This window comes from Rhinatrema bivittatum, chromosome 6 (genome assembly GCF_901001135.1).
Source record: "Rhinatrema bivittatum chromosome 6, aRhiBiv1.1, whole genome shotgun sequence".
Taxonomy (NCBI): Eukaryota; Metazoa; Chordata; class Amphibia; order Gymnophiona; family Rhinatrematidae; genus Rhinatrema; species Rhinatrema bivittatum.
The window spans coordinates 258,397,549-258,418,598 of NC_042620.1; the positions used below are offsets into that span (position 1 = coordinate 258,397,549).

The window sequence follows — 21,050 nt, forward strand, 5'->3', positions numbered from 1 at the left end:
AGTTTCAAAGGAATTTCTGACCCCAAGGGACCCCTCATTCCACCCCCTTCAGGCTCTTCTCTCCAATGCCAAGGACAGCAAACATTATGACATTTAAAAAAAAATGTAAGAGAGATAAATTAGATAGTCTATGCAGCAGAAAACATGCCAGTGACCTAACTCTCCATCTCCTGACCCCCATGGTCACAACCTATAGGAAGGGGTTAGTGGTACTTTCACACTGTGCTCCCCTTCCACTCCCCCCATATACACATGCGTACACTTATAACCACTTAATCCGAGCTCTCAAAGGCCAATGCCATTTGGATCAGGCACCCTAAGAGAAAGCACGCGGGAAGAACAGGCCATACATGGAAAGGGTTCAATAGCAAGGAATGACACCTGCGCAATTCTCCTGCTTCCTCCTCCACATGGTCGTGTCCACCATCCCTCATTTCTTCCTCCACCAGAGAGTTCAATATGCAATTTGGAAGCTCAGCCTGCTGGATGTGTTTCACAGAGGGAACCAAGGATAATTTTGGCGGAGAGGGGGATATGTCTCTCTCTCTTCCACCTCCTCCCTCCTCGGATCTCAGTGCCATGGGATTAGTTTTTGTTCTGGTCTTTTTTTTTTTTTTTGGCATCTGTGAAACCACACTGCTAGCTGTCCCTCAACAGAAGTTTCTCTTCTGAGCACCGGAAGCAGGAAGAGGGAGCCCGGGGCTCTTCGGTGAAGCGCTGGCAGGCCTCTGGAGAGATCTGGCGACAAGACCGCAGGTCCAGGCGGGAGAGTCGTGGGCAGCGCTTGAAAAGAGGCAGGCACTGGTCAGTCAGTCTATGGCACCCTGGAGAGAAAAGATCATAATAAAAAAAAAATCTGTGGTACAGTGCAGGCAATGCAAAAAAAAAAAAAAAGGGATATATATATGCATTTCCCCAGCAAGAAGCAGTCCACACAGGAGAACAGAACACACGCAGATACTGACGGGCCGATACATACTCACTGATGGGCCGATACATTATTAACCTGCCATTGGACGCGCGTTTTCCCTTACCCCTTATTCAGTAAGGAGCGGAATACTTGCGTCCAACCCGCCGAACCTAATAGCGCCCTCAACATGCAAATGCATGTTGACGGCCCTATTAGGTAGGCGCTAATTTCTTCGGGCAATTCCCCCAGTAGAATGGTCTGACTGAAATTTGCCCTCCTCAGGTATGGCTGAAAAGTGCACATGGCTGCCATAGCACGCGCACTTTTAGCTGTGATAAAGAAAGAGTGGGCATGTTTAGGTAGAGGGAGTACAATAATTTATGTTTATTTTAATTTGATATCCTTATGCAGACACCTGGAGTGAGTTACAATAAAATAAATTTGATTTCAAATGTGGGCACATTGTTTTGCCATCCCTCTTCCAACCAAAGAAATAGCAGGTGCGAAGTCTGTGGATGCTTTTAATATGCATACTTCGCACGTGCTAACTGTCAAAAACAAACAACATTGAAAATCTGTGTAATGTACACACATGTTAAAACCAGGCATGTAATTTGCAACCAGGCAGGCTATTTGCAAATCTCCCTCCCCACACAAATTAAGCGAGACAGCTGGTGATGGCTGGAGGACTGGAAGCTAGGTATGCAAGTGTGACAGTTCTAAGGGGGCCAATTTAATAAGCCGCACTGACCCTACTGCAAGTTTTTAAATTCTGTTTTAGCACTGATTTTTTTGCGCTAACCTAACCCTGTTATATAATAAGATAAGATACTAGGGATTTTAGTGCCAAAGAACTCAAGGCATATAACTTGCAGGGTAATAAGCCAAGGAGGCCAGCTAGGGGAGAGGCTATCTAGCAGGCCTTTGTATTTTTTATTGTGGGAAATTTAACTCCTGGTCAGAGGCAGGAGTTAAAAGTTCTCACAGTAGAGAGAAGGCCATCAAACCCTACTCAGGGCATCAGGCAGGCAAGTCTTCCCTCCTTTACAAAGCAGGCTGAACCCCTTCTCAACTTCAAAAAAGATATTGGCCGGGCGAGTCCTCCTTCCCAGAGCACAGCGGGCCAGAACAGGTCAGGCGAGGTGAATCCTCTATCTCAGAGTAGATGAAGCTGACCTTGACATAATAACATGCAAAATGGCCGTTGAGTGAAAAGAAGACATTTTTACCTATTAATTTCCTTTCTGTGAATCCTGCTACACCAGTTTAGGTCAGTCCATACAAGTGGGTTGTGTCCTCCTACCAGCAGATGGAGGCAGAGAACACTGAATTCTTCTGTGACATCATTGCCCCTACTTAGAGGTGGTACAACACAGAAATATCCAATATTCCCCTGGATTGGCCATTGTTGGATTGGCCATTGTTGGAAACAGGATGCTGGGCTTGATAGACCCTTGGTCTGACCCAGTATGGCAATTTCTTATGTTCTTAATAAAGCACTATAAAACAGACTATGAGAAAACCCAGTGAGAATAAAATAAAACTTCCAACATGGTAAGGAAGAACTCCTCCTACCTTAAACATCTGTCCACTAAACTGTAACAAAGGAAAGAAACAAAAAAGGATAGGAATATAACACTCCAGGCTGAAAAAAGCCTTATCCTTCTGCTAAATATGTACATGACAGCAAGGTAGATATGCATATGTCCATGAAAATGAAGGCCCTACTTCTCAGGAGGATCCTGGACTGTTGTGCAGGACTCATGGAGAGGAAATTAACAGATACAAATTCTTCCATTTCATTCTGCTACATCAGTCCAGTTCAGTTCATACAAGTAGGAGATACCAAAGCCTATCCACTTTAGGAGGGAAGGCTATTCAGAGAGCCTCAGTTCCATAAGCTGTGACCACCTTAGTCAAAGCATCCAAATGGTAATTTTTAGAAAACAAATGCAAAGACGACTAGACCACTGCCTTGCAAATGTCTGCAGTCGTAACAGCAACCATTTCTGTCTAAGAAGACAACTGCACCAGAAAAGAATGAACACAAATAAGCTCTGGAGCTCACTGGTCCCTGAGGAATTGACTAGATGGATTAAGGATGCCATTGCATTGCCCTGAGTCACCCTGGGGACCACTTCCCCTTTATGTGGCTCTCCAAACAATACAAAACCTGTTTTGTGGAATTAGTTACTTCCAAGATACCTGATGTCCCAAAAAAATATCCAGGAACCTCAAAGACCTGTTAGCGCCTTGGCACTCCTCTGTGGAAAAGGCAAGCAGAAAAACAGTGATTGATATGACAAGCTGACATGAACTTTGAAAAAAATGAAGGGACAAGTTGAAAGTACACCGAATCCGACAAGATGACCCCACAAGAGCTGAAACTCGGAAATGTGGCAAGCTGAACAGACGGTTTCCAAAAACACAGTCTTCAAGGATAGATCCTTGAGTGAGGCTCGTTTCAAAGGCTCTAAAGGAAGTAAGAACAAGGCCAACATAAACATATTGAGAACCCAATGTGGAACCAAAAGGTTGAAATGGTGGTCATAACCTCTTAAACTCTGCCTCTCCCCGAAGCAAAAACGGGAGACATCCAGAATAGCAACTATTGAAATACTATGAAGCATGAGATTGCTGCCACCTGAACCTTAAGGGACTTCAAGGCTAATCCCTTTTCCAAATCCTTCTGGAGAAAGGCCAAAAAACAAGAAATATCAGCACACCAGGATGGAAACCGCCAATCTGAACAGAAACACTCAAATATATGACAAATTAGAATATAAACCAGTGAAGTGGAAGACTTACAGTCCTTGAGAAGGGTAGAAATAACAGAAGCAGAAATGACAGGAGTCAGGTGGCATCTTATAAACTAACTAATTTATTAAAGCATGAGGTTTCGAGGACAGAGTCCACTTCGTCAGATGCATGAAATGATGTACAAGAGATGAGTAAAATATATACACAACAGAGAGAAGGCATTGACAGGATGATACAGTAAAGTTCGTGGGAGAGTGGGCTTCCTGGCATGTGCACAGGCCAGTGTCCTGTGCGTGCGATTCAGTAAACTAAAATATTTAAATTAGAGCCGGCGGTAAAAAGAGGCGCTAGAGACACTAGCGCGTCCCTAGCGCCTCTTTTTGGACAGGAGTGGCGGCTGTCAGCGGGTTTGACAGCCGACGCTCAATTTTGCCGGTGTTGGTTCTCGAGCCCGCTGACAGCCACGGGTTTGGAAACCGGACGCCGGCAAAATTGAGCGTCCGGTTTTCAAGCTGCGGGCCGATTTCAAAATTTTATTTATTTTTTTTTACTTTCGGGACCTCTGACTTAATATTTACTGCTTTTCTGTGCACTTTCCCGGTGCCGGCAGAAATTAGCGCCTACCTTTGGGTAGGCGCTAATTTCTGAAAGTAAAATGTGTGGCTTGGCTGCACATTTTACTTTCTGTGTCGCGCGGGAATGACTAATAAGGCCATCAACATACATTTGCATGTTGCGGGCGCTATTGGGGGGGTTGAACGCGCATTTTCGACACGCTATTACCCCTTACTGAATAAGGGGTAAAGCTAGCGCGTCCAAATGCAGGTTAACAGTGCGCTCCACCAGAGTGCACTGTACTGTATCAGCCTGTGAATTAGGCAGGACATGGTGTGCAGAATGTTAATAGCATTATACTATAGCCTACTGACAACTGAGGTAAGCGTGAAAAGACGGAACAATCTGATAACAGTTAAATTCATAGACAGTCGTAGTGAGTCATGAAGCCATTGTTTCTGTTCAGACCACATAAGCAGAGTAACCAGTCTTCTGCAAATGTGTCTTCTCAAGAGCAAATCGTAGAAAGAATGGAGATGGTCCTCCATGAGAATCAGACCTTGTACTAAAAGGTCTTGGGCCCTGGCAAATGCAGGAGACCATTGACCTGAAGCCTCATTTGATCCACATATCACAGTCTGTGATGCCTTTCTGGAACAATCAGAATCACCTGATTGTTCTCCAACTCAATTTTGCGTAAAGTTTTGCCAATTAACGACCAATGGGAAAAGACATAAAGAAGCTCCCACTTTGGCCAAGGCTAAAATCAGAGCATCTACATGTCTGCTCCAAGCTCTTTGTGATGGCTGAAGCGAGAAACCTTGGCTTTCCTGCGAGATGACATGAGATCCATGCCCCATCTAAAAACTATACGCCAAAAGGCCTCCTTGCTCAACTCTCATTCTCTGGGATTCAGAAGATTCTTGCTCAGATTGTCGGCTTGGATATTTTCCTGCCCCCCCATAATGTAAGCCTCTGACAATAGCTTCAAGATTTCCTCTGCCCATCTGAAAAGGAGATTGGTCTTGTCCAACACTTTCCAGGTTCCTGGGCGACCCTGTCTGTTCATATAAGCCACTGCTGTCACATTTTCGCAGAATGCCCTGACTGCTTTCCCCTTGAGAACAGGAAGGAAATGTCTCAGGGCCCAGCCTCATTGCTCTGGTTTCCAGACTGTTGATGAGCCAGAATACTTCTTCTGGTGACCAAAGCCCTGGAACCACCAGATCCAGTTAACAAGCTCCCCAACCAGAGAGACTTGCATCTGTTGTCACCAGAATCCAGGTGGGAATATCGAGACTGATTCCCCACAACAGGTTCCAAGAAAATGTCCATCAGAGAAGACTGTCCCTTACTTAGAGGGGCAAAGGAAGATGAATTTCATAATCCTGAGTCTGAGGTGACCAACAAGACAGAAGCACATATTGAAAGAGCTTCAAGGAATGTTTAATAGGCAAGTTTTAAATTTTACAAATAAATAAATATGAGTTCTCTGCCGACAGGACTAAGTCCAGGGCACTGCCATGGACCCAAGAAGTTGCAGATAATCCCAAACTCTGGGGACTGCCTCGGAGATGAACCTCTTGACCAATTAATTTATCTATTTGTCCTTAGTTAACACACCTGCCCCAGATGTGTGTCAAAGAGCATCCCCAGGTATTCCAGGGACTGGGAAAGAACAAGCCTACTCTTCAAATAAGTGATCACTCAGTCCAAGTTTCCTAAAACCTGGATTACTCTGTTGGAACCCGAAATTCTTTCTTGGTAAGATTTGGCTTTGATTAACCAATTGTCCAGGTAAGGGTGAACAATGATATCTGCTGGCCTCAAAAATGCTGCCACTACCACCATGACGTTGGTGAATGCACACGGTGCCATAGCCAACCTGAAAGAAAGCACCTTGAACTGAAAATGCTCCTGCAGAATGCAAAACCAGAGATATAGTTGATCTTCCCTCCTGATGGGAATATGAAAATAAGCCATTGACAGGTACAGAAAGGATAGAAACTCTCCTTTCCACACCACCATGAGTGCCGCTTGAAGAGCATCCATTCTGAAATAAGAGATTTGGAGAGAATTGTTCATCCCATCCTCCCTTCCCTCGCCCTCCCCCTCCTCTCCCTCCCCGTTCTCCCCCCTTAAATCTCTGATCCATTGGTTCATTTTTGTAATGCTTTTGTACTGTTTTATTTTGTTCATTTTGTTTTTTATTCTTTTTGGTTAGTAATATTATATTATATTGTTTATAATGTTATATTGTTATTTTGCTATATTGTTTTACTGTATCTCATCTGAGTTCTTTGTAAACCGGCATGATGTGCTTCACGAATGTCGGTAAATAAAAGTTAATAAATAAATAAATAAATAAAATCCCTTGAAATCTGCCTGTAGGCTCCCTCTTTATTTGAACCTACACAATATACTGAGTAATAGTCAAGGCCTTGCTTGGACGAGGCAACAGGCACCACGGCCTGCAACAGAAGTCTGTGCAGGTCTCGCGAACTGCCATTTGTTTGGGGGCTGAAGAACAGGGAAAGACCATAAAGGTGTTGGGAACAGGAGCAGCTAACTCTAAGGCATAACAGTGGTGGATAATATCTAAAGGAAAATTGGTTCTTATCTGCTAAATGTTTGTTCCTGTAGTACCACAGATCAATCAGTCCAGACTCCTGGGTTTTGCCTCCCTGCCAGAAGAAAGCGACAGAGAAAGTTTCACTGACACTATACATAACCCAGTGAGCCACCTGCAATCCCTCAGTACTGACCTGTACCCAAGCCAAGATGACAGCAACAACCATAAATTTCTAACCAAACTTCTAAGCAAACTCCCTCCCTTCCAACGAACTGGAAGAAGGTGAAGTTGCCCAAAAAGACAATGGAAAACTTGTTTCCCAAATTTAATATAAGCGATCAGCATTGAAAATCTCCAACTTCGCACTATATACAAAGCAACAGTTTGAGCAACAGACTCTCCCCCCCAGTAAATGGGTGGGTCTCTGGACTGATCTGAGGTACTACAAGAAAGAAAATTAGCAAGTAAGAACCAATTTTATTTTCCCTGTATGTACCCAGATCAGTCCAGACTCCTGCGATATACCTAAGCTTCCCTTAACTTGGGTGGGACCTGGAGAGTTCTGCTCATAGAACACTCTCACAAAAGTCCCGACATCCAAGCAATGATGCCTAGCAAAAGTGTGCAATGACTTTCCAGTAATCACCCAGCAAGTTTCATGCAGAGACATTTGTTGTGACTTAGTCGAGGAAGTCGCCTGAGAATGCGTCATGTGGGCCCCTACACCCCCCGGCAGCAGGCACCCTTTAGAAATGTAAGTCGACTTGATCGCTTCCTTCAGCCACCGCAAATTGTAGCCTTAGAAGCCTTATTTACCTTCTTTGGACCACTCCACAGTACAAACAGGTGATCCGATCTACAAAGAGATGATCCGATTTACGGAAATCATAAGTGACCTTTAGATACCTCAAAAATGCATGCCTCCTATCTAAGAGCCTAAGCTCCCCAGCGAGAGAGGTAGAGGAATCCAAATCCAGAAAAGCTGGAAGCTCCACTGTCTAACTAAGATGGAATGCTGAAACTACCTCAGGCAGAAAAGAAGGCACCATGCATAAAGATACCCCTGAATCAGATATCTGTAGGAAGGGATCTCGACACGACAGTGCCTGGAGCTCCAAAATTCTCATGACTAAACAAATAGCCACCAAGAAAACCACTTTAAGAGTCAAGTCCTTAACTGTAGCTCTCTTTAGTGGTTCAAACCAAGCCTCACACAATCCTCTAAACACTAGATTCAGATTCCAAGATGGACAAATGTTCCACACCTGAGGACGCCAAGTTCTTAGCTTCCCGAAGGAACTGTTGAACATATGGATGTGTGGACACAGGTTACCCCTTGCACCTTAACCCAGAGACAACACAATGTCACTACCTGGACACTCAGAGAGTTAAAGGCCAGTCCCTTGACCAGAACCTTTCTGTAGAAAAGCCAAAATATGCGACACCATAGCCTGAACAGCCTGAGGCTGCACTCCATCAACAGCGGACTAGGACTAGAAGATCTTCCAAATTCGCACATATATTAAGGATGCAGGTTGCCTAGCCAGCAATAAGGTGAAATAACTGCTTCAGAATATCCCCTCCATCTCAGTCATCTCCTCTCAGAAGCGAAGCCGCAAGACAGAAGTGAACTGCATGACCCAAAAATATTGGGCCCTGGTGGAAGAGAGTCGACAGATGTCCAAACATCAGGGGCCCGTTTATGGCTATCTTGATCAGATCAGGGTCGATATGGCCACTCTGGAGCTACCAGGATCACGTTGCCCAGATATTTCTCTATCCACCGTAATCCGTTGTCCACCAGAGGCCACGGAGGGAAGACAAAGAAGAATCCCTCGAGTCCATGGCAGCACCAGAGCTCTGATTCCTTCCTTACTGTGTTCTGTTCAGTGGCTGTAAACCACAATGCCTTGGTGTTCTCTTTGCTCAGGATACCCCCATCTTCCATGAATGAGGCACATCACTTCCTCCGACAGCTCCCATTTCCCGGGGTCTAACTTTCTATGACTGAGAAATCTGCCTGAATGCTGTTCACTCCAGTGATATGAGAAGCTGTCAGCCACTCCAAGTGCTGCTCTGCCCAGAGAATCAACACCCGGGCCTCTTGAGCCACTGCCTGATTCTTGGTTCCACCTTGACAGTTGATGTAGGTCACTGTCGTCGCATTGTCTGATAGGATCCGTACTGGATGGCTGCGTAATCTTGGCAGACATGCAAGCAATGCGAAATGCACCACTCTCGTCTCTAACCAACTGACAGACTATGAGGCCTCCTGTTTCGATCACTGGCCTTGCGCCGACTGATCTTGCCACACCACCCTCCATCCGGAGAGGCTTGCTTCGGTAGTGACTATTGGAGAAATTACTTACCTGATAATTTCATTTTCCTTAGTGTAGACAGATGGACTCAAGACCAATGGGTTATGCTCCCCTGCCAGCAGATGAAGACGGAGTCAGGTTTCAATGCTGACGTCACCCTACACACACCCCTGCAGTGACCTCAGCCCTTCAGTATTCTCTTCAAAAGCCACTGTGGACATACTATTGAAAAAACTTGATTAAAACTTTTATTAAAAAACAGATAACCATAACTGTTCTCAACCAAACACTGAACCCCCCAGTAAGATTATAGATGCCCTGATCTAGGGACTGGATGACAATTTACCTGTAATATCTTGGAATCGATATCCACTCCATGAGTGAATCCTTGGCACCATTCTTGGACAGCCGTGGGCAGGATGTTGAGTCCATCTGTCTACAGTAAGGAAAACAAACTTTTCAGGAAAGTAATTTCTCCATTTCCTAGCATGTAGCCAGATGGACTCAGGACCAATGGGATGTACAAAAGCTATTCCCAATCAGGGCGGGGGGCTCCCCACGGTCTGGTTAATACCGCCCTCGCAAAGGCTGCATGCTCTTGGGCCTGAACGTCCAAGCGATAGAACCTGGAGAAGGTGTGCAAGGAGGACCTTGTCGCCGTTTGGCAGATGTGGACAAAAGACAGCAGTCTAGCTTCTGCCCATGAGACTGCCTGAGCCCTAGTGGAATAAGCTTTAACTTGAAAGGGTAATGGCTTTCCTGCCTCCACATAGGCTCCCGTGACCACTTTCTTAATCCAGTGAGCTATGGTAGTCCACGAAACTGGTTCACCCTGTTTCCTTCCATTGTGAAGGACAAACAGCCTTTCTGTCTTTCGGACCAGTTCTGAAACTTCTAGATACCGACATTTAAATGACGGAGGAGACTGTATTCTTCCGCATCCTTGTGCTTATATAGGGATGGCAACGAAATGGACTGTTTCAAATGAAAATCTGAAACTACCTTGGGCAAGAAGGATGAAAGCTGTAACGCGCTCCTGAAGTCATCCGGAGGAACGGTTCCCAACATGACAAGGCCTGTAGTTCAAAGATGCGACGTGCCAAGCATATAGCAACCAGGAACACCCTTTTCAAGGTTAATAAACGCAAGAGACTGTGCAGCGGCCAAAAGGAGAGCCCTGCCAAAAACTCCATTACTAGATTAAGATTCAACAAGGGAACCAGCCACCATATGGGTGGCTGGAGCTGCTTCATCCCTTTCAGAAAACAGGCCATGTCCGGATGAGCCGACAAGCAGGTTCTGTTCACCTCGCCCCTGAAACAGGGCGAGGTGAACGGAACCTGCTCCTGGACCTTCAAGGAGTGAAGGGTCAAACCTTTACTCAAGCCGTCCTGCAAAAATTCCAGAATTAGTGGGATTTTGACTGTCCGAGGGGAAACACTGCTTTCCTCACACCAGGCCTCAAATACTCTCCAGACCTGCACACACGCTAGAGATGCAGAGAACTTTCATGCGCAGAGTAAGGTGGCAATTACTGCTGCCGAATATTCTCACTTCATCAGACGAGCCCTCTCAAGGGCCAGACCATAAGACAGAATCGAGTTGGATCCTCATGAAGAACCGGTCCCTGTTGAAGAAAACTCTTAGAATTTCAAATCACAGAGCATAATGCATCTTCGCTACAATCCCTCCCTATTCAGAATACTGATGGTTTCTAAAATTACTTAGTTCTGGCTCGTGCATTCTCCATCAAGATCACACTGTAGACTAAATGGATCAAGTAAAATTTATATCCATTTTGGGGAAAGTGGCAATTTGGAATGGCATGCCACAGACACCTGGGACAATCTGGAGCTACTAATAGGACTAACCCCCTGTGGTACTTGATTCTGCAAATGACCCTGCCCAGCAGGGGCCATGGAGGGAAAGCGTATAGCAACTCCTCTTCCAGCCAGGTCTGAATGAGAGCGTCAATCCCCAGGGACTACTGATCTCTTGTGCAACTGAAGAATCTAGGAATCTTCGTATTGTGAGATGCGGCCAGCAGGTCGATAGATGGGAGACCCCAGCGATCTACTAGGAACTGAAAGACTCTGGCCAACAACGTCCACTCTCCTGGATCCAGACTCTTCTTGCTTAGAAAGTCTGTTCTGATGTTGTCTTTTCCTATGATGTGGGAGGCTGAGATCATCTGTAGATGTATTTCCACCCATTTCATAAGGAGATCTATCTCATGTGTCACTTGCTGGCTTTTGGTTCCACCCTGGCAGTTGATGTAGGCTACCATTGTTGCGTTGTCCAACATTATGCGGACTCCTTGACCCTGGAGTATGTGGCTGAATTGTAGAATGCCAATCTGACTGCCCGGGCTTCCAGGAGGTCTATGTTCCAGAGGACCTCTTCCTTGGTCCAACGTCCTTGGGCCATCAGTTCCTGACAGTAAGCTCCCCAGCCCAGGAGGCTTGCATCTGTCATGAGGACGAGCCAGTTCGGAGAGGACAGAGGTACACCCCTGCTCAGATGAGCTTCCTGCAATCACCAATGGAGCCAAGAGCATACTCCCATCAGTAAGTAGAGGCGAATCAAATAGTCATGAGACTGTGGGTTCCAACGTGACAGCAGGAAGCGTTGAAGTGGTCGCATGTGTGTCCTTGCCCACAGCACTACTTCCAGTGTTGCCACCATCAAACCAAGGACTTGAGATAGCTCCACACTGTCGGGCGTATCGTGCTCAACACCAGATGCATTTGGGACAAGAACTTGCTTATCCACGTGGTCAGGAGGAAGACCTTGCCCTGCTTGGTGTCGAGCCGGACTCCCAGATATTCCAAGGACTGGGAGGGTTTGAGACTGCTTTTGTCCAGGTTTACAACCCAACAGAGTTTCTGAAGCAAGGAGGTCACCCTGAGACTCTCTTCCACGGACTTTGCCCAGATCAACCAGTCGTCCAAATATGGTTGCACCAGGATTCTCTCTTTTCTTAATGCTGCCGCTGCGACCACCATAATCTTGGAAAATGTTCTGGGGGTGGTGGCCAGGCCAAAGGGCAGTGCCCAGAATTGATAATGGTGACCCAGTATCACAAAGCGTAGGAAACAATGTTCTTGCCGGATTGGAATATGTAGGTAGGCTCAGATAGGTCCAGGGACGTTAATAACTCTCCCGATAGTATGGCCATTATCACGGAACGTAGGGTTTCCATGCGGAAATGAATCACTCATAGATGTCTGTTGACACTCTTGAGGTCCAGGATGGGGCAAAAGGAAATTTCCTTATTGGGTATGATGAAAAAGATGGAACACCACCCCTTATTTTCCTGGGGCGCAGATACTGGGATTATAGCCCTCATCCTGAGGAGCCTTAAACAGGGTAGCCTCCACTGCCTGCTTCTTGTGCTGAGAGTGGCAATGAGATATCATGAATATGTCCTGAGGAATGCTGAGACATTCCAGCGCAAATCCTTCTCGTACGACCTCCAGTATCCATTTGTCCAAAGTGATCTCAACCCACCATTGGTAGAAGAGGGACAGTCGACCCACTATCTCTTCATTCCGAGGGTGGGTCGGCAAAACATCATTGGGGGTTCAGGATGAACCTGAACCCGAGCCTGCCCCTCTCTTGGGCTGTCGACTTCGAAAGGACTGAGTCCTCCAAAAAGACAGAGACCTCTGAGATGTCAAGTTACTGAAGGTGCGAAAGTGTTGGGAGCCCCTGGATTGACCCCTCATGGGCAAGGGTTGTGGTAACTGCTTTCTCTTATCTTCTGATAGCAGGGGAACTGGAGATTTGCCCCATTTACTGACCAGCTTTTCCAATTTGCTTCCAAAGAGGAGTGATCCTTTAAAGGGCATGTGTGTGAGATTTGCCTTGGAGGTTGCGTTTGCTGACCAATTCAGCAGCCATAGCTGTCTTCTGGCTGCCACCATTGAGGCCACTCCTCTGGCCGAGGTACGGCCCGCATCAGTTAAAAAGGCGGTGGTGGGTTCCATAACTGCTCTGGACTTCTCCCCCGAGATATCCACCTCCCAAGAAAGGAGCAAGGCACGAACGAACTACCAAGGCACAATAAAAAGCAATCTGTAAGGTTACTGCTATTGCAAAGGCCTGTTTAAGGATGAACTCCATCCATCTATTGTGTGCATCCTCCCTCCACTGGGATAGTTGTTTGCTTAGAGACAGCACAGACCAGCGCATTCACTTTAGGGAAACGCAAACGTTCTCTCGCTGCCGGGATCCAGTGGGTATAGAGCTTCTAATGCTTGTCCACCTTTAAAACTTGCTTCTGGGGCATCCCATTCCAGGTCAATCAACTCATGGATGGCTTCCAGTACTGGAAAGTAGCAAGAGGTTTTCTGTAGGGAAATCAGAATGGGATTCTTCTTTGGTTCCGTCATAGAGTCCACCCCAGAAACTCCCAACATCTTCAGGGTCTGGGAAACCATGGCCGGCAATTTGTCTCTATGGAAAAACTGTAACATGGTCCAATACAGTTCTAAACCAGGGGGAATTTCCCCATCTAAAGAGGAGGATCTGTAACCTCCTCTTTGTCCGTGATGCCTGGGTCCTTGCCAGGGATATCCTTGGTGAGGCGAGGCATGCCTCGGGTTCTACTGATAGGACTGGGAGAGGGAGGGCTTACCGGCTGAGGTTCCATCCAGACAGGGGCACGTGAGGTAGCAGACTGCGCCTGTTCGAAGACTTGAAGGCCTTTAAAAAATTCCACCCAAGAGATGGCAGCCGGGTCCATGCCTAGCCCAGGAGGTACTGGGGTAGGTGCCGATGAATTTCCCTCTCCCATGGATGACCCAGTCCTGGGATTGCTCAGATCCGGGGTTCTTCCAGTTAAGGTTATGGCTGATCCATGCTCTGAATGGGAGGAGCTGGGCTTAGCAAAGTCCAGGGAGCCCAACTCTCCCTGGGCTTCCTCACAGGGCTGACATAAGCAAGAATCCAGGTCAGACTGTGCAGCCCTAATATGACAAGCAGCGCAGAGAGAAAGGCGCTTATGTTTCTTTACTGCTAGAGCCATTGGTGACGGTAACTGCATGTTCAGTCAGCTCATACTTAAAATTTTATGCGCATAGATTTTGAGCACCTATGCGGGCCGCGGCAAGGTGCATGCACAGCCCATGCACCTGACTTTACTAGAAATGTGTGGTTAGTAAGTTGTGCGCGTATATACGTGCGGGACATTATGCACACACTAGAGGTCTTTAAGATCATGAGAGGTCTTGAACCAGTAGATGTGACTCGGTTATTTACACTTCCGAATAATAGAAGGACTAGGGGGCATTCCAGGAAGTTAGCAAGTAGCACATTTAAGACTAATCGGAGAAAATTCTTTTTCACTCAACGCACAATAAAGCTCTGGAATTTGTTGCCAGAGGATGTGGTTAGTGCAGTTAGTGTAGCTGGGTTCAAAAAAGGTTTGGAGAAGTTCTTGGAGGAGAAGTCCATTAACAGCTATTAATCAAGTTTACTTAGGGATGTAACTTCTACTTCTTCTTGAGACTTTTGCAATAAGACATATCTATAGAATTATGTTTGACATCACTTTCTTTTCCCTCAGCTTCCCTTATCCGCTGTTCTTGCTCTAATTCCTTTTTCTTTATTCCCAAATAAAAAGCTCTTACTATAACGGGGAGACATTTTTCAGGAATACTCAAAATTTGCAATAAGTAACTTCTAAATAATTCTATAGGATTCAATTTTTTAATAATTGGGAAATTATGTATTCTTAAATTTAAAGATCTTATCGAGTTTTCCAACTCCTCCATCTTTCTATCTACTTCTGCTTCTCCCTTTATTTGAAGGTTTTGAATTTTTTCAACTTGTAAAACTCTTATCTAATTCAACCCATTTTTTTTTTGTTCTTCCAACTTTATGGAATTTTGAACTGAAGTATTAGTTGTTCTCAATACTGCTTCAGTTAAATTATTAATTGAACCATCCATCTTAACCAAGAAGTTCCATACATTTTCCAAAGTTACATTTACAGGTTTAGATAGGAAACTATCTGATTTAATAACAATTTAAATATCTTGTTCTTGATGACTCTCTTTATCTAAATTCTTTGACTTTGGGGTACTGGTCTCTTTAGGAGAAATACTAGATTTCTCCAAGTTACACAATTGAGGATAATTTTGCTTTATTTGCCCAATTAGTTCTAAATTCTCCACTTGCTCTACCGAATTATTCATATCTAGGGTACTCAGATTTCCTTCTCGTTCTCCTCCTGGTTTCTCTAGGGTTAAACCCCCTATCCCAGGTGGTGGTGGTATTTCCGGTGCCCCAGGGCTTAGTGATGTTTCTTCAACCTGGGGAGAGGAATTCCACTCCAATACCTCTCCCACAACGGTCTGCCCTATTGGGGAATCAGATGGGGTAGACCATTCTGAATCAGTCCTCTGACCAGACTCTGCTGTTGTCACACTAATTGAAGGCCTCAATTTTGCCTTCCTTTTAGTGTGTGGCATTGCATCAACAAGAAACAATAAAAAAAAGGAAAAAAAAATCAATAGGCTAGGATCGTTTCAGATATAGTAATGCAAAATATCAATGAAGTTATCACTTTGGGAGAATGAGAGAGCATGAAAGTGTTAGTATAAATCCTACCTGGATAGTCATTCGCGTATAATGTTCTCTTTATTCAAGAGTCCATAGATTTCTGGCGAATCTGGCTGAATCCCGGCAAAGCCCAGCTTAGCCGCGCGCCCCTTAAGCGCGCACGGCTTTAGTGGTGCGCCGGCGGCAGCTGCGCACCTCTAAGAATCAATTATATAATAATAATAAGTCCCTCTTCCGGTTCCGGGCAAGGACACGCCCCTCCGGCGTCGGTAATTGCAAGCTGGTGTTATTCAAGCCATCGGGGCAAGATTAAGCTTACCCCCGGAGTTCTCAGCTGCAAATGCAGGTAAATTTCACCGCTTTCTCCTCTCAGTCTCAAAGGGAAAAACGCAAAGAGTTCCAATTATAGGGACCCTCTTCCGGGTCCGGCCAAGGACACGCCCCTCCGGCGTCAGTAATTGCAATCTGGTGTTATTTAAGCCGTCGGGGCAAGATTAAGCTTACCCCCGGAGTTTTCAGCTGCAAATGCAGGTAAATTTCGCCGCTTTCTCCTCTCAGTCTCCTTTTTTTAAAAGATCTACTGGGCAGGCAAAGGAGGGAGGGGGAGAAGTGAGAGGTAGGATTCTCTCTCACAAACTGAAAGCAGAAAAACAGTCATTTCCCAATCTTCCTTTATGGAAACATTCCTCCTTCAATTTTTTTTTTATTTTTTGAAAGTCCGACCAAGACTTTAACCTCCCCCTGGGTTTAACCTAGACCCCTCTGAGACTGGGAATTCCTAAGGCAGGCTCGCTCTACTGGGTACACCAATGGCCTGGCCCTCAGTCTGTGATAGTGCCTTCAAAATCCTGCTGCACCACCAGTGAGTTCTATCATCTGCTGGAGGCAGTGAATATTGGATTTCTCTGTGCTGTACCACTTCTAAGTAGTGGCAATGATGTCACAGAAGAATTCAGTGTGCTCTGCCTCCATCTGCTGGTAGGGAGTCACAACCCACTTATATGGACTGACTTGGACTAGTGTAGTAGGATGAAATGGAAAAGCTGTTATGCCTACTTTTTTTTTTTTTTTTTTTTTAACTCCTGGTCCATTTGCATGCATTTAGTTTCCTGCCTCCAGTGGAGTCCACTTTATTTAATTTGTGCGTTAAATAAAACCTATGCTAATATTCAACTTTGATTTTAGCACGGGTTATTTTTGTTATTCATTGCTGTTGGTCAAAACAGTGAGTAAGGTGCAGGGGACTTGCAAACAGTTCTGAGTGATTCATTGCTGAAGGTCACACAGTGAGAAATGGTGTTAGCAGTGGGGTTGGAAAAAAAATCTGCAGGTGTTAAAGGCGAATGACTAGATTCTGTAAATCACACAGGAAACAGTATTGATAGTTGTGAGATTAGATATTACAAAGTTCACTGTTGAACTATAATATACTGTTGAAACAATGTATACACACACACAGACAGGACAGGACAAACAAAAATGTGTTTGAGAAACATACCAGAGAGGTTGATTTCAGACAGTGACTCCCGGAGCGGGGAGTTAGCAGCGGTGAGTAGATTTATAGACTGATCGCCTACGTTACTGCAGTGGCTGAGGTCCAGTCGGGTCAAGTGTGGAGTAAGTCGGGTCAGCAGCCGCAGGGAAGTGTCGGTGAGGCCCAAACCTGCCAGTCGCAAGTCTGAGAGGGTGAGCAACCGGCCCCGCCCATCCAGTTGACCTGAAAGAAGAGCGAGAAAAAAAAGTGACCCTCAGAGTTACGAGAGAGAGAGAGAGCGTGAGAGAGAGAGCGAGAGAGAGAGAACGTGAGAGAGAGAGAGAGATATGCTCTGTGTCCACAGAAACCCCAACAGTAGGTGCAAAGCAGAGTAAGGACATATCCTCTTACTTCTCACCCAAAAAAATATTCAGATTCTGGTATTGCCTCTGTAACAGCAACACAAACTTCCTGCACTATTAGGCACTTTCTGAAGTAATACAAAACCATGCCAAACATACACTCAGGAATGAGAGCACCTTAAAAATTCGGCTCAAACTGAATGTAATAGAATCACTTCAAAACCAACCACTAATTTCCCAATCCTCAGAACAATATATTGACGCTTACAAATGACCATCATAATAGGCATCATTGTGTATTGCTATACAGCTTTGTTTCCACTCTGCCTTACATTTAATAATCGGTCAGTCCCAAAATATAAACAAAACTATTTTTTAAATATTTTTTTGTGTGCTCCGTGAATACTTTATCCGTGAGATTAAAATAAAATAATCAATTTTCCTTATCATTTCCTTTCAATTCATGAATAAATGGTGACTTATCTGAAAGATTGTCTATATATTATTCCACAAGAAAGTTATCTGTGTCTCGTTTCACATGAAGCTGTCAGCCACTTGTGATTTGCATGCCCAAGTTTTTCATGCTGTTAGCCGGTTGTGGTCTCTCTGCCCGACACGGTACTGTGTTTCGGACTCTACACACATGGTAGGAGCACTGGATGGCCGGCGCCAACTTGTGCTCTTACCATGTGACAGGGGCTGACCAATGGCACCGGTAGCCCCTGTGACATAGTAAGGGCAAAGGCTATCGGCGCCATTTTGAATACTGGCAGCCGATGGTCCGAGTGAAAGAGGTTGCTCCCGGACCCCCGCTGGACTTTTGGCAAGTCTTGTGGGGGTCAGCAGGGTCCCCCAAGACTTGCCAAAAGCCCCTGGTGGTCCAGCGGGGGTCCGGGAGCGATCTCCTGCACTCGGGCCATCGGCTGCCAGTAATCTAAATGGTGCCGATAGCCTTTGCCCTTACTATGTCACAGGGGCTACCGGTGCCATTGGTCAGCCCCTGTCACATGGTAGGAGCACAAGATGGCGCCGACCATCCAGTGCTCCTACCATGTGACAGGGTCCGGCCAATGGCACAGATACCCTGTCACATGGTAAGGGCAAAGGGCCATCGGCGCCATTTTGATTAGTGGCAGCCGACAACCAGGGAGCGGGAGATCGCTCCAGGGACCCCCACTGGACCACCAGGTACCTGTAAAAAGTTTTTGGGGGGGGTCGGGAGGGTGGGGGAAGCTAAGGTATTAGTTTTAAAGGATCGGGGTGGGTTTTTTGTTTATCGGCTCGGGCGCAGCCGATAAACAAAACCGCGATCGGGCCCGATGAAAAAAAACCCACGTGAATCGCAACCGGAATCCGAACCGATTCCGGTTCCGATTCACATCTCTGCATCCTTATATCTTCCCAGTCATCCACTTCTAGAGAGCAGCTGAGATCCCTCTCCGATGCCTCCTTGGGCTTAAATTTTTCCCCAAAGCAGCCCAAAACTTGTACGTTTTAGAAATGAGGCCCTTAACATTTCAAAGTTCATCTGAGCAGCTCTCAAATACTTTTTCCCAATTTAATCTTCAAGATAATGGCGAATTTGAAAGAGAGGCAAACAAATCTGCATTCAACAAAGAAAATGTTTCTCTTGTATCAGCAAAGTTCATCATTAACCTTCTTTCACAAAGTTGCCCTATGGGATGTAAACCCTGCTTTTCCCATCTTTTAAAAATGGTTGCCTCTAAACCTGAAGAACATCCCTTGTTAGATTGAATAGGACTTAGTGGAGAACAAAGCCGACAGACCATTGATTTATAACATGAATCCCAAACTTTTAGTTTATACCTTGAATATGCATTGAGAGGAGAACCAAAGATCCTTGAAGAAAATAAAAGGAATAGAAAAGATAAAACGTTTCAAATGTGGAATTTCTCCCTCTGTTCCTTCAATCCAATGCTGATTTAGCATTCCATTTATTCTGTACCAGCACTCGCTGCCGTTCTGCAAAGCTGTGGAAATGAAGTCATGGAAGCCATTTTTCCAGCTTCCTCGTGCTGGTCCACGTGTTCCTCACTCAGGTCCACCTTCCACAACATGCTTCTGGCGTCTTCCAAATTTTTAATTATAAATGACATGCCACAGAGTGAAACAAACCAAATGGAACCAGCCATTTGTACTTGCCTAGCGCTCTATGCGCTCTTTCAATGGTATGTACAGGGAATGTGAATTGGATTTGGATCAGATGCCACTTCCCCGCCTATCCTCTGCACCACCTCAACACAATTTGTGTACTCACTTATTTCTGGCAGGCCTCTCATACAGATTTATCTAGTAAATTTGTGGCCCACTAATCCACAGATCTTAGAGGTAACAAGAATTACATACGAGATAAAAATACAGTAACTTAAAAACAGCATGAAACTAATACAATGCCTAAACAAATTAAGATTTTTTATTCTGTTTTTAATTTAATTTTAAATACAACAGCAAAAAACTGCTAGTCATCAATGATAGTAATGCACAGTAAAAGGTAAGATTTTAACATTTTTCTAAAACTTAATAGGTCATACTCCATTTTTAGTGATTCTGGGAGACTATTCCAAAGGGTGTAGCCTGTGATGCTGAAAATACGAGAACATGTCTCAGCTAAGCGAATGGACTCATGTGTAGGGATCACCAATAATCTATGATCTACTGAGCGTAAATCGCAAGGACGACACTGGTTGTGGAAAAGAAGAGGGAATGAGGTCCTCAATAGTTTAAAAATTAGAATATTTTAAATTGGATCTGCTGCTCTATTGGGAGCCAGCAGAGTACGGCCAAAACTGGAGAGAGATATGCACGAAATGAAGTGCCAGAGACCAAGCGGTCTGCTGAATTTTGAATAAATTGTAGCACATGAATTGTGGTTTTTTGCAGGCCTAGATAGAAGATCGGTCCTACTGAAATAACTAAGTCCTCTAGCTTGTATTGCAAATCCATACTGAGGATTACAGCTCTTTTGCCTGTTCCTTCAGCCAGCGAGCTATCGTAGTCTTTGAGGCCTTACCACCTCTTTTCGGATCACTCCACAACACAAAGAGATGGTCGGATAAACGGAAAGGATTCATAACCTCTAGATATCGCATCAAAGCCCTATGAATATCTAGCTTCTGTAAATCCCGTGCCATAGGATCCGATCGCTCCACCTCGGAGAAGGAAGGAAGCTCAATCGACTGATTCAAGTGAAAAGAAGACACCACCTTTGGGAGAAAGGAGGGAACTGTCCGCAAGGACACACCTGAATCAGAAATCCGCAAGAAAGGCTCCCTACACGACAATGCCTGCAATTCAGACACCGACGTGCCGAGGAAATCACAACCAAAAATACCACCTTCAGCGTGAGATCCTTCAGCGTCGTCTGCTTTATAGGCTCAAAAGGCGGCGCACACAAGGACGGAAGTACCAAATTGAGGTTCCAGGAAGGACATGGATGGCGAAGCGGAGGACGCCACATCTGGGTGTAACGCCAATGGTACCCCTTGGACCTTACCTCGGAGACAACCAAGCG

The 21,050-nt window shown here is 45.4% G+C and overlaps 1 protein-coding gene across 1 annotated transcript in view; it reads right to left on the bottom strand.

Moving 5' to 3' along the window:
- Positions 1–580: 580 nt before the first annotated feature.
- FBXL19 (F-box and leucine rich repeat protein 19) overlaps positions 581–21,050 on the bottom strand; it is a 129,872-nt gene continuing 109,402 nt past the window's right edge. The window contains exons 11-12 of the mRNA XM_029606906.1: positions 17,181–17,399; positions 581–824 (exon numbers count right to left, since the gene is read on the bottom strand). Of these exons, the coding sequence (XP_029462766.1) occupies positions 640–824; positions 17,181–17,399 (404 nt within the window). The 3' untranslated portion in view covers positions 581–639. The remainder of the gene's footprint in view (positions 825–17,180; positions 17,400–21,050) is intronic.